This window comes from Lepus europaeus, chromosome 11 (assembly GCF_033115175.1).
Source record: "Lepus europaeus isolate LE1 chromosome 11, mLepTim1.pri, whole genome shotgun sequence".
Lineage (NCBI taxonomy): Eukaryota > Metazoa > Chordata > Mammalia > Lagomorpha > Leporidae > Lepus > Lepus europaeus.
Window position 1 is genome coordinate 78,746,042 of NC_084837.1, and position 12,257 is coordinate 78,758,298.

Consider the following 12,257-nt stretch of genomic DNA (forward strand, 5'->3'; position numbering starts at 1 on the left):
TCCCATGTGGGTGAAGCGGCCCAAGGACTTGGGCCATCTTCTACTGCTTTCCCAGGCCATTGCAGAGAGCTGGATTGGAAGTAGAGCAGCCAGGACTCAAACCAGTGCCCATATGGGATGCTGGCACTGCAAGCCGCAGCTTTACCTGCTACACCACAGCATCGGCCCCTCTCCTTTACTTTTTGAAAAGGCTTACATTGACTATTCCCTTCCAGTTCACGTGTGAGAGTCTAGTTATCTCTTGGACATTAAGAGGGAGGGAAACTTAAAAAATATCTATCATGTAGTTTATTAGATTTCTTTATAAAGAGATGATGATTTTGTTTACAGTCTAGCAGTGATAGGAACTTTTTTTTTTTTTTGCCAAGGGCCATTTGGATATTCATAAAATCATTCATGGGCCATACAAAATGATCAACTTAAAAGTTGGCCTGCTATAGATTTATTGAATTTTGATTCTCACCTGTGGTTGCTTTGGCAAGACCAAACCAAATGATTTTGTGGGCCTCATACAGCCCAGGTAGAGGTTTCTCGTGTAATTCAAAATGTAACATATTAGGTTTTGTTACAAAAATATAGGCCATATTAGTATTTCAGGAGATAACTTTTTGTTGAATAATCTGCCATGTTAGATAAATTTTTCATAGGTGAGATTGTGGAAAACTATAAAAAAGATTCTTTCTAATAACATGTTTTAAATGAGTGTTATCTCATTTCAGAATATTAATTCTACCTTGAATAAGATAGCTCGACAGAATCAAACTTCTTTGCACAGTTCTGTGTCCTTTGGGATATATGTGTATTTTTTTTGCCTGAGATAAATCCAGGACAAGATCAGTGGTAATCAATAGTGCTTCTCATTTGTTTCAGGCAGGCAGAAAGATCAATAATACAAGGTTTTAAGTAATTTTACTTTAGGAGAAAAAAGTAATATAATTTATTTCATGTACCTTGGTGTTACCTAAGTGAAGAATTAAAGAAAAATATATGATTTTGTTATTGCCAGAATATCACAATTTTAGGCTTTTAATATTTATCTCTTGAGTTTTTTTAGTTGCATTTTCCATAGGCTTCTTGGATGTTATTTTGTAAGTTGCCAACTCCTTGTGGAGAAAACCTTGTCTTAATCTTTTATGGAAAACAAAAATCTTCTTTTATGTTTCTTATACTACTAAACATTTCATCTTCATTAACAGGGTAAAATGATTGTATGTTCTTAAAAAGAAGCTGTTTCTCCTACATTTACTTTACTTGATCGTGTGGGCCATGATTCAGATTAAAGAGGAGAAAGTAATTGTTACTGTGATTAGGACAACTGAGTGAACTATAGCATCCTTATCTTTTGTGGTATATTAATATTTGCCAAGCAACAAGAAGGCATATCTTAACCTCATTTCCAGGTTTGCCTATTTAGGATAAAAGTTATTCAATACTAAAATTGTTAACACAGAATCTTTTTTTTCATTAAAAGTTTGTACCCTTTTTTTTGGTATATGCAAAATCTATTGTGTATTTTGTAGACAACTGAGCCTTAGGATTTCACTCCTTAGATTCATTGATAACATGATAAAATACTGTTTTACAAGTTATCAATCTGAAAAATGAGGATTCAGTTACTGGACTCTTATATGAGGGTACTTCAAAAAGTTCATGGAAATTTTGAATTAAAAGGCAAGTTCATTTTGGTGTCAAAAAAATTTGAAATCTACTGAAAGTTTTTCCCATAATATGGGAAAGACCCCATCATATGTATGAATTTCAAAATCTTTGTAGTGTAAGTTTTTCTTTTATTTATGTTGTCTGTGAAGTTTTTTTTTTTTTTTTTGGGGGGGGGGGCGGATTTATTTATTTGAGAAGCAGAGTTACAGAGAGAGAAAGGGAGACACGGAGTGTAAGAGGTCTTACATCTGCTGGTTCACTCCCCAAATGGCTGCAACAGTTGGAGCTGTACCATATGAGTGTGCCAGTTCAAGTTCTAGCTGTTCCACTTCCAATCAGGCTCCCTAATGATAGCCTGGGGAAACAGTGGAAGATAGCCCAAGTCCTTTGATTCCTGCCACCCACATGGGAGACTTCGATGAAGCTCCTGGCTTCGGCCTGGTCCAATCCTGACCATTATAGCCATCTGGGGAGTGAACCAGCATATGAAATATAACTCTTTGTCTTTCCCTCTTACCCTCTCTCTGTGTTTCAAATAAATAAATAAATAAAAACTCTGAGTTTCAAATAAATATTTTCAAAATGTTGCTCATCTTATTCTCATTCTTTTGTTATATTCAAAATGTGATTATTTGTGGAGAATGAAAAAAATGAAACCAAGTTTTTTTATACTAAGCCAATAACCATGTTTATATATATATATATATATATATATATATATATATATATATATCATTCTTCTTCTGGCAATGCTATGATCTGATAGTAGTGTACATGTTTATTTTTTAAGAGCTTATTTATTTATTCATTTATTTGAAAAGCAGAGCAGGGAGAGAGTTCAGACAAGCAATCTGCCATATATTGGTTCATTCTCCAAATGGCTACAACAGCCATGGATGAGCCAAACTGAATCCAGGAGCAAGGAAATCTATCTAGGTCTCCCACATGGATGAGAGGGACTCAAGCATTTGAGTCATCTGCCACCTTCCCAGGCACATTAGCATGGAGCTGAATTGGAAGTGAAGTAGCTGGAAATCGAACTGGCACTCTTATATGGGATGTGGGCATCACAAACAGTGGCTTAACCTTCTACACCACAACACCCAACCCAGTGTGGCAGACTCATAATGTTGGATAATTTGCCCAAGATCACCTATCAGGATTTGAACTCAGGATAGCTTACTCTAAAAACCCACGCCGTCTCCAGTACATTACTGTTTTTTGTAGATGTTCATTCTATTTTCAGAAATGAGAAATTTCTTTCTTATTTTTCATTTTGATTATTTCATGCCTCTGTTACTTAGGCTTTATTATGTCTGTTATTTGACATCTTTAAAGAAATAACTCACTGGTTAAATTTTACTCATGAAATGTTATCTGTCTTTGCCTTATTGCTTAAGCAGACAGACATCCCCAATCTCAGTTCTTTGTTACTCCTCAAAGCTTTAACATTAGGGAATCAAAAATCATTTTCATTCTGAAAGGGGTCAAATGTTAACTATTTCATACTTTATAGACCATCCATTCTTTGTTGCAACTATTCAGCTCCCCCATTGCAGCATGAAAACCACTATGTTCCCAGAAAACTATTTTCAGCAGACCCAGTTTGATCTACGGACTGTGCTTTTTGGCCCCTAACATAGATACCTATAAGAATGTGTATGCCAGGGAATGGTGTAATACACACTGTTATGGGTTCTCCTCTCATGCATTTGCTTCTGTGTGTACGGTGACCAGCTTGATATGTGCCTCCCACAAGAGAAAATGCAGATAAAGTAGTAGGTATAGCAGATGCCCCCAAGCATGCTACCAATGAAAGGCAGTTTGGCATTTAGCAGGAAACATCCTTTTGAAAGACCAGTGATGTTTAAAGGAAAACTTAAATGTACATGACCCCTGCCTTCAAACATATGGTAATAATATGTTCCATGTAGTATACAGTGAGCCATATTCTGATCATACCACTTGAGGAATGTTGAGTGTTCCTAGCATGGGCAAAATAAAAGAGAGAACAAAATGCAAAACAGATGTACCAATGGAAATTTCAGTATGACATTTACAGGAGAGTTAATGATTCCTAGGTTATGCTTCTTGCACACCAATAGAACATTATTGGGCATTCTATATATAGCTCATGGATTGTTACATAAATAGAGAAAACACACATTTGTGTTGTTTGCATTTATATTGATCATTTTTCTCCCTTTTATCATTTCTTCTAGAGATTACTATTTTAAAAAGGGAACTGTTTCTCCTGTATATCTGGTAATCATACTTTTTCTCCCAATCTGCTAGTCTTTGTATATGTTGGGATTTGTGCAATGAATGCTAAATGTTCACATTGATATCACATAGTCTTTTCATGTATACAGCAGATTGTCTCATGATTGAAATCTTTGCCCCACTTTTCTCCTTTATAAAGAAATATATCAGCCCATAGAAGAATTTACCTTTAAGGGAATCTGAAAAAATTTGTGTTCTTAATTATGAATATTTCTGGAAGATGTCATGACTTTTGGTTGGTTCCTCACATTGATTGTTTTATGTGTGCTCCAGCACAGTTCAATAATCTCTAAAGGAAATCTCTAAAGGAAAAGATAGTAAAACAAAACTTAGGAGATGTGGTCAAAGCCATGATGAGATAGAAATTTAAAGTTTAAATGCCTACATTTAAAAAGTAAGTTCTAGGGCTCGAGCCTAGTTGAGTCCCAGCCAGTGCTGGCACTTGAGGAAGTGAACACTGAGAGCTCAGGTTCGTATGCTGTCTTACTTTTCCCCTTCTTCTCCCCTAGTCTTCCCCTCCAATTCTCCTCTTAGATAAATTAATAAATTCTAAAATAGTGAGCTCTCAGATCAGTAACCTAACTTCATAGCTCAAGAAAACTACAATAAAGGACAAGCTAAATCAAGAACCAACTGAAGAAAGGAAATAATAAAGATGAGAGCAGAAATAAAACATGATAAAAGGCAGTAAAGAGAATCAGCAAAATCAAAGGATGATCCTCGGAAAAGGTCAACAAAATTGACAAACTTTTAGCTAGATTGACAAAGAGAGCAGAGACTCAAATTATGAAAATCACAAATGAAAATGAGGGACACTGTTACTTACAATTGACACTCTTAGGATGTCAGTAATCACCCGAGGCCATTGTCATGAGCTGCCAAGGCTATGGAAGCCTCTTGAGTCCACAGATTCGACCTTATTTAGACAAGGCCATAATCAAAGTGGAAGTTCTCTCCTTCCTTCAGAGAAAGGTACCTCCTTCTTTGATGGCCCCTTCTTTCCACCGAGATCTCACTCACAGAGATCTTTCACATTTAGGGTTTTTTTGTTTTGTTTTGTTTTTTTTTTTTTTTTTTTTTGCCACAGTGTCTTGGCTTTCCATGCCTGAAATGCTCTCATGAACTTTTTGGCCAGATCCGAATGCCTTAAGGGTTGATTCTGAGGCCAGAGTGCTGTTTAGGGCATTTGTCATTCTATGAGTCAGCTGTGTGGCCTGCCTCCCATGTTGGATCGTTTTCTCCTATTTTATTTTATCTATTATTATTAGCAGACACTGATAAAGGATTAATAACCAGAATCTACAAAAGAGATCCAGAAATTCCACCATTCTGTCAGTTGCCTCTTCACTTCCTGACTGTTTACTTTGTAGCACAGAAACTTCTCAATTTGATGTAATCCCAGTTGTTAATTTTGGCTTTGGCTGCCTGTGCCTCTGTGGTCTTTTCCAAGAAGTCTTTGCCTGTGCCAATATCTTGCAGGGTTTCTCCAGTGTTCTCTAATAATTTGATGGTGGTAGGTCATAGATTTAGATCTTAAATCCATGTTGACTGGATTTTTGTGTAAGGTAGACTGCCGCATGTGGAAATCCAGTTTTCCCAGCACCATTTGTTGAATGGACTGTCTTTGCTCCAGGAATTGGTTTTAGCTCCTTGATCAAATATAAGTTGGTTCTAGATGTTTGGATTGATTTCTGATGTTTCTGTTTTGTTCCACTGGTCTATCCATCTATTTCTGTACCAGTACCATGCTGTTTTGATTATAACTGCCCTGTAGTATGTCCTGAAATCTGGTGTTGTGATGCCTCCGGCTCTATTTTTGTTGTATAAGATTGCTTTAGCTATTCGAGGTCTCCTTTGCCTCCATATGAATTTCAGTATCATTTTTTTGTGATTCTCATTGTAGCGATCTTTGACATCCTTGGTTAAGTTTATTCTAAGGTATTTGGTTGCTTTTGTAGCTATTGTGAATGGGATTGATCTTAGAAGTGCTTTCTCAGCCGTGGCATTGCCTGTGTATACAAAGGCTGTTGATTTTTGTGTATTAATTCTATATCTTGCTACTTTAACAAACTCTTCTATGAGTTCCAATAGTCTCTTAGTGGAGTTCTTTGGATCCCCTAAATAAAGAATCATATCGTCTGCAAAGAGGGATAGTATGACTTCTTCCTTCCCAATTTGTATCCCTTTGATTTCTTTTTCTTATCTAATGGCTTTGGCTAAAACTTCTAGTACTATATAGAATAGCAGTGGTGAGAGTGGGCATCCCCGTCTGGTACCGGATCTCAGTGGGAATGCTTCCAACTTTTCCCCATTCACTGTGATGCTGGCCATGGGTTTGTCATAAATTACCTTGATTGTGTTGAGGAATGTTCCGTCTATACCCAGTTTGCTTGGAGTTTTCATCATGAAAGGGTGTTGTATTTTTTTTTTATTTGACAGATAGAGTTAGACAGTGAGGGAGAGAGACAGAGAGAAAGGTCTTCCTTCCGTTGGTTCACCCCCTAAATGGCTGCTATGGCCGGAGCTGTGCTGATCTGAAGCCAGGAGCAGGTGCTTCTTCCTGGTCTCCCACATGGGTGCAGAGGCCCAAGCACTTGGGCTGTCCTCCACAAGTGAGCCACAGCGCCGGCCCCAGGGTGTTGTGTTTTATCAAATGCTTTCTCTGCATCTATTGAAATAATCATATGGTTTTTCTTCAGCAGGTTGTTAATGTAATGTATCACCTTGATTGATGTGCAAATGTTGAACCATCCCAGCACACCAGGGATAAATCTCACTTGGTCTGGGTGGATGATCTTTCTGATGTGTTGTTGGATTCTGTTGGCTAGAATTTTATTGAGGATTTTTGTGTCTATGTTCATCAGGGAAATTGTTTGTAATTCTCTTTCTCTGCTGCATCTTTGTTAGGCTTAGGAATTAAGGTAATGCTGGCTTCATAGAAAGAATTTGGGAGGATTCCCTCTCTTTCAATTGTTTTGAAAAGTTTGAGAATAATTGGAGTTAGTTCTTCTTTACATGTCTGGTAGAATTCAGCAGTGAATCCATCCTGTCCTGGGCTTTTCTTTGTTGGGAGGGACTTCATTACTAATTCAATTGATGACTTGGTTATGGGTCTGTTTAGGTTTTCTATGTCTTCATAATTTAACTTAGGTATATTGTATGTGTCCAGGGATCTATCCATTTGCTTCTGGAAAGCTTTTTATTTCTCTTTTTATTTCTTCTATGACCCACTGTTCATTCAGGAGCATGGTGTTCAGTCTCCATGTATTTGCATATGCTTTAGAGATTCCTGAGTTGCTGATTTCTAGCTTCATTCCATTGTGGTTTGAGATCCATTTGGTCTATAGTGTCGATTAAATCTTCTGTTTCCTTATTGATTTTCTGTGGAGTATTGAAGTCCCACAATACTATTGTATTGGAGTCTAAGTCTCCCTTTAAATCCCTTGACATATCTTTTAAATAGCCAGGTGCCCTGTAATTAGGTGCATTTATATTGTTAATAGTTACATTTTCCTGTTGAATTGATCCCTTAATCATTATATAGTGCCCTTCTTATTCTAACATTTTTTTGTGTTAAAGTCTATTTTGTCTGATATTAAGATGGCTACGCAAGCTCTTTTTTGGTTTCTGTTGGCATGGAATATCTTTTTCTAACCTTTCACTTTCAGTCTGCATGCACCTTTGTTGGCAAGATTTGTTTCTTGTAAGCAACGAATAGATGGGTTTTGTTTTTTAATCCATTCAGCGAATCAGTGCCTTTTAACTGGAGAGTTGAGGCCATTTATATTCAATGTGACTATTGATAACTAATGACTTTGCCCTGCCATTTTTCCAAAGATCTTCCTAATTTATACTTTGAACTTCCTTTGATCTTTTATTGTGAGATTTTCTTTTACCTTCTTTCATATTGATGACCCTGTTTCTGTGTGTAACACATCTTTAAACATCTTTTGCAGGGTTCTACGTGTGGTGACAAATTCTTTGAATTTCTTTTTACTATGCAAGGTCTTTATTTCACCTTCATTCACAAATGAGAACTTTACAGAGTACAATGTTCTGGGAAGACAGATTTTTTCTCTTAGGACTTGGGCTGTATTTTGCCATTCCCTTCTAGCCTGCAGGGTTTTGATGAGAAGTCTGCTGTGAGTCTAATTGGAGATCCTCTGAGAGTAATCTGGCATTTCTCTCTTGCAGTTTTAGAATCTTCTCTTTATGTTTCACTGTGGTGAGTTTGATTACAATGTGTCACAATGAGGATCTTTTCTGGTCATGTTTATTGGGAGTTATGTGTGCTTCCTGTTCTTTCCCCAAACCCCTAAAGTTTTCTGCCAGTATTTCACTAAAAAAGCCTTCTAATCCTTTCTCCCTCTCCATGCCTTCAGGAACTCCTAGAACCCGAATGTTGGTAGTATCCTGTAGATTCCCAACAGCGTCTTAGATTTCTAATTTCTTCTTCTTGTCTTTGGTTTGACTAAATACTTTCCTGTGCTCTGTCTTCTAAGTCTGATATGCTCTCTTCTGCCTCACTGATTCTATAACTTTTTTTATTTTTTTGACAGGCAGAGTTAGACAGTGAGAGAGAGAGAGACAGAGAGAAAGGTCTTCCTTTTTCGGTTGGTTCACCCCCCAAGTGGCCACTATGACCGGCGCGCTGCGCGGATCTGAAGCCAGGAGCCAGGTGCTTCCTCCTGGTGTCTCATGCGGGTGCAGGGCCCAAGGACCTGGGCCATCCTCCACTGTCCTCCTGGGCCACAGCAGAGAGCTGGACTGGAAGAGGAGCAACCGGGACAGAATCTGGCGCTCCGACCAGGACTAGAACCCAGGGTGCCAGCGCCGCAGGCAGAGGATTAGCCTAGTGAGCCGTGGCGCCGGCCACTGATTCTATAACTTTTAAAATTTTAAAAAAAGTGTTCTGAACCAGATTCTGGTGCTGGTTGTACAACATGAATGCATTAATTGCTACTGGTTGAAAAAGTTTAAATATATAATTTAAGTTATGTGAATCTATCTCAATTTTTTTTTAAGTTGAAACATCAAAGACAAATCATTGAAATCAGAAGGGTGATAGTATTTGACTACTAGGATGGATATAGGGACTAGGCTCCTGTGGTTACTGTTCCAGTTTTATACCAATCTTGCTGACCAGAGCTAGGGATGATTTCTCACTGTAGGACCCCTGCATCACATATTGGAGTGCCCAGTTTGAGTCCCAGCTATTGTGCACTTCCAGTGTAGGTTCCTACTAATGCATATGGGAGGCAGCATATGATGGCCCAAGTATTCAGGTTAATGTTGTCTCTTTGGGAGACCCTAGTGGAGTTTTCAGTCCTTACTTCAGCCTGGCCCAGCCCTGGTTGTTATGGGAACCTATTGATGAAAGTTTATCTCTCTGTTTCTCTCACTCACTCTGTCACTTTGCCTTTGAAATAAATACATAAATCTTTTATGTAACAAATTAAATATTATAATGATAGGTAGGGTTATTAAATGTATGGTAGGAGTTGGTGTATGTACCAGAGGGATCTCAGTGCTTTTCACATGAGAGGATACCTTCAGGTGTTTTTATCACTCTGTCCCGTGGTGATCTTCTATCCCTCCCTTTTCTTTCCTTTTTTTTTTTTTTAATTTTTTATTTATTTATTTATTTTTTGACAGGCAGAGAGGATAGTGAGAGAGAGAGACAGAGAGAAAGGTCTTTCTTTCACACATCGCGCTGATCCGAAGCCAGGTGCCAGGTGCCTCTCCTGGTCTCCCATGCGGGTGCAGGGCCCAAACACTTGGGCCATCCTCCACTGCACTCCCGGGCCACAGCAGAGAGCTGGCCTGGAAGAGGGGCAACCGGGATAGAATCCGGCGCCCCGACCGGGACTAGAACCTGGTGTGCCGGCGCTGCAAGGCGGAGGATTAGCCTGTTAAGCCACGGCGCCGGCCTATCCCTCCCTTTTCTTGCAAAGCTACATGATCCTTTTCATCTCAGAAACTAGGAATTTTAGAGCCAAACTCTACCAAACTGCTTCATTTGCTTTTGTGGTAGGACCACTGGGTTAATAGGTGAAGGCTGCTAAATAACTGGGTTTCACTGAAGCACTAGACAAAGTCCCATGATACCGTTTTGTAATGTCTGTCAGGACACTGTGCTACTCATGCTGACATGTCATTCTGATGGGTTTCTTCTAATCAGATTATTGATCCCTACTGGTTGACCAGACCCAGAATCTGAAAAAGAGAAAATGCTGATTGTTATAGACAAAATATAAAAAGGTGAATTTTGTCAGAGGCAAATGTTAAATTTGCCTTTGAGACTAAAAAGCGCAAACTAAGCATGTACAACATTGGAGGGATGTTAGCAGCACATGCAGCAAAATGAAGAGCTGCAGGGGTTCTCTCGCTCACTCCCTTTCTTTCTATCTTTCAAATAAATAAATCTTTAAAAAAATTTTAATGAAAATTTTTAAAAATGAAAGAGGTGAAGTTTCTTAACCTCTCAGTATGAGCTAAACACAAAAATGGATTGTTTAAAAATACTGGTGAAAACTACTATGTACTAATCAGGCTACATGTGGGATATTGTCTTCTTTATATTTTACAAGGGACTTCAACAAACTAAAAATAAATCCTGGGGACAGTATCAGGGATGGTGAATAAGACAACTCAAGGTCATGTCACGACACAGAAATGAAGAAAATAGGAGTGGCTAGTCTTAAAAATATTGGTACTCAAACAGTGAAAGATAAAAGAAAGCAAAAAGAACAAAATCAGCTTCCTTTTGTGATTATGAAAACATTCAAGCAAAAACAAGGTAGCTATTTTTCAGAAATATTCTTAATGATTAAAGAGTAGAGCCACACAATTAATAAGTGTCTTTCAACTCTAAGATTACATAAATCTATGTAATTATTTAAAAAGCAAGCAATAGGGGCCAGTGTTGTGACACATCTGGTAATGCCACTGCCAGTGACACTAGTATTTCATTATGGGCTTTGAGCCTGGGCATCTCCACTTCTAATCCAGCTCCCTGCTAATGCACCTGGAAAAGCAGTGGAAAATGGCCTGAGTTCTTGTACCCTGCACCCATGTGGGAGACCTAGATGAAACTCCTGCCTAGTTCCTGGCTTCGGCCTGGCCCAGCCCTGACTGTTGTAGCCATTTAGGAAGTGAACCAGCAGATGGACGATCTCTTTCTCTCTTTCCCTCCCTTTCTAATTCCGCCTTTGAAATAAATAAAATAAATCTTTTTTAAAAAAAGAAAATGAGAGGGCCGGCGCCGCAGCTCACTAGGTTAATCCTCCGCCTTGCGGCGCCGGCGCACCGGGTTCTAGTCCCGGTCAGGGCACCGATCCTGTCCCGGTTGCCCCTCTTCCAGGCCAGCTCTCTGCTGTGGCCAGGGAGTGCAGTGGAGGATGGCCCAAGTGCTTGGGCCCTGCACCCCATGGGAGACCAGGAGAAGCACCTGGCTCCTGCCATCGGATCAGCACGGTGCACCGGCCGCAGTGCGCCTACCGCGGTGGCCATTGGAGGGTGAACCAATGGCAAAGGAAGACCTTTCTCTCTGTCTCTCTCTCACTGTCCACTCTGCCTGTCAAAAATAAAAAATAAAAATAAAAAATAAAAAAAAAAGAAAATGAGAGTAGGGAGATAACAGAAAATATAGGCCAAAACCAGTGGTCTGTTTGAATTTAGAAATACATACTGGTTGCTTCCTACATTTAAACACTATGAATAATTAAAAAATAATGAAATTTTGAGATATAGTTCACTGTTAGCACTTAGGTAACTTGTTTTCTTGACCTTGTTTTATAGTCTAGTCTCCTGAGACAAGATCTAGGGCTTGGAAGCCCAGCACAGCTATCTTCTTCAGGAAAACCTGGGACACCATACTACTCATTCTCAGCCACAAGTTCCAGGAGAAGGCCACTCCATGACTCTGCAGCACTTGGTGAGTGTATCCCACAGCAAATCCCATCCCACAATTTTGCTTTCTTTTTTCTCCCTTAATAGATACTTCTAGATGTGCTTTTAATTACAAGAGATTTGATTTCTTGGGTATCATATTGATATCAGGACTTACTTGCATAAAAATAAGATTGCAAGTTGAACTTCCCTAATCTGAAATCTTTTTTTTTTTTTTTTTGACAGAGTGGACAGTGAGAGAGAGAGAGACAGAGAGAAAGGTCTTCCTTTGCCGTTGGTTCACCCTCCAGTGGCCGCCGCGGCCAGCGTGCTGCGGCCGGCGCACCGCACTGATCCGAAGCCAGGAGCCAGGTGCCTCTCCTGGTCTCCCATGTGGGTGCAGGGCCTGAGGACCTGGGCCATCC

The 12,257-nt window shown here is 39.2% G+C and overlaps 1 protein-coding gene across 6 annotated transcripts in view; it reads left to right on the top strand.

Moving 5' to 3' along the window:
- TCF12 (transcription factor 12) overlaps positions 1 to 12,257 on the top strand; it is a 414,455-nt gene that overhangs the window by 286,701 nt on the left and 115,497 nt on the right. For all 6 annotated transcript variants that reach the window (XM_062205994.1, XM_062205989.1, XM_062205990.1 and 3 more), the window contains one exon: positions 11,743 to 11,878. In XM_062205994.1, coding sequence (XP_062061978.1) covers positions 11,743 to 11,878 — 136 coding nt within the window. The remainder of the gene's footprint in view (positions 1 to 11,742; positions 11,879 to 12,257) is intronic.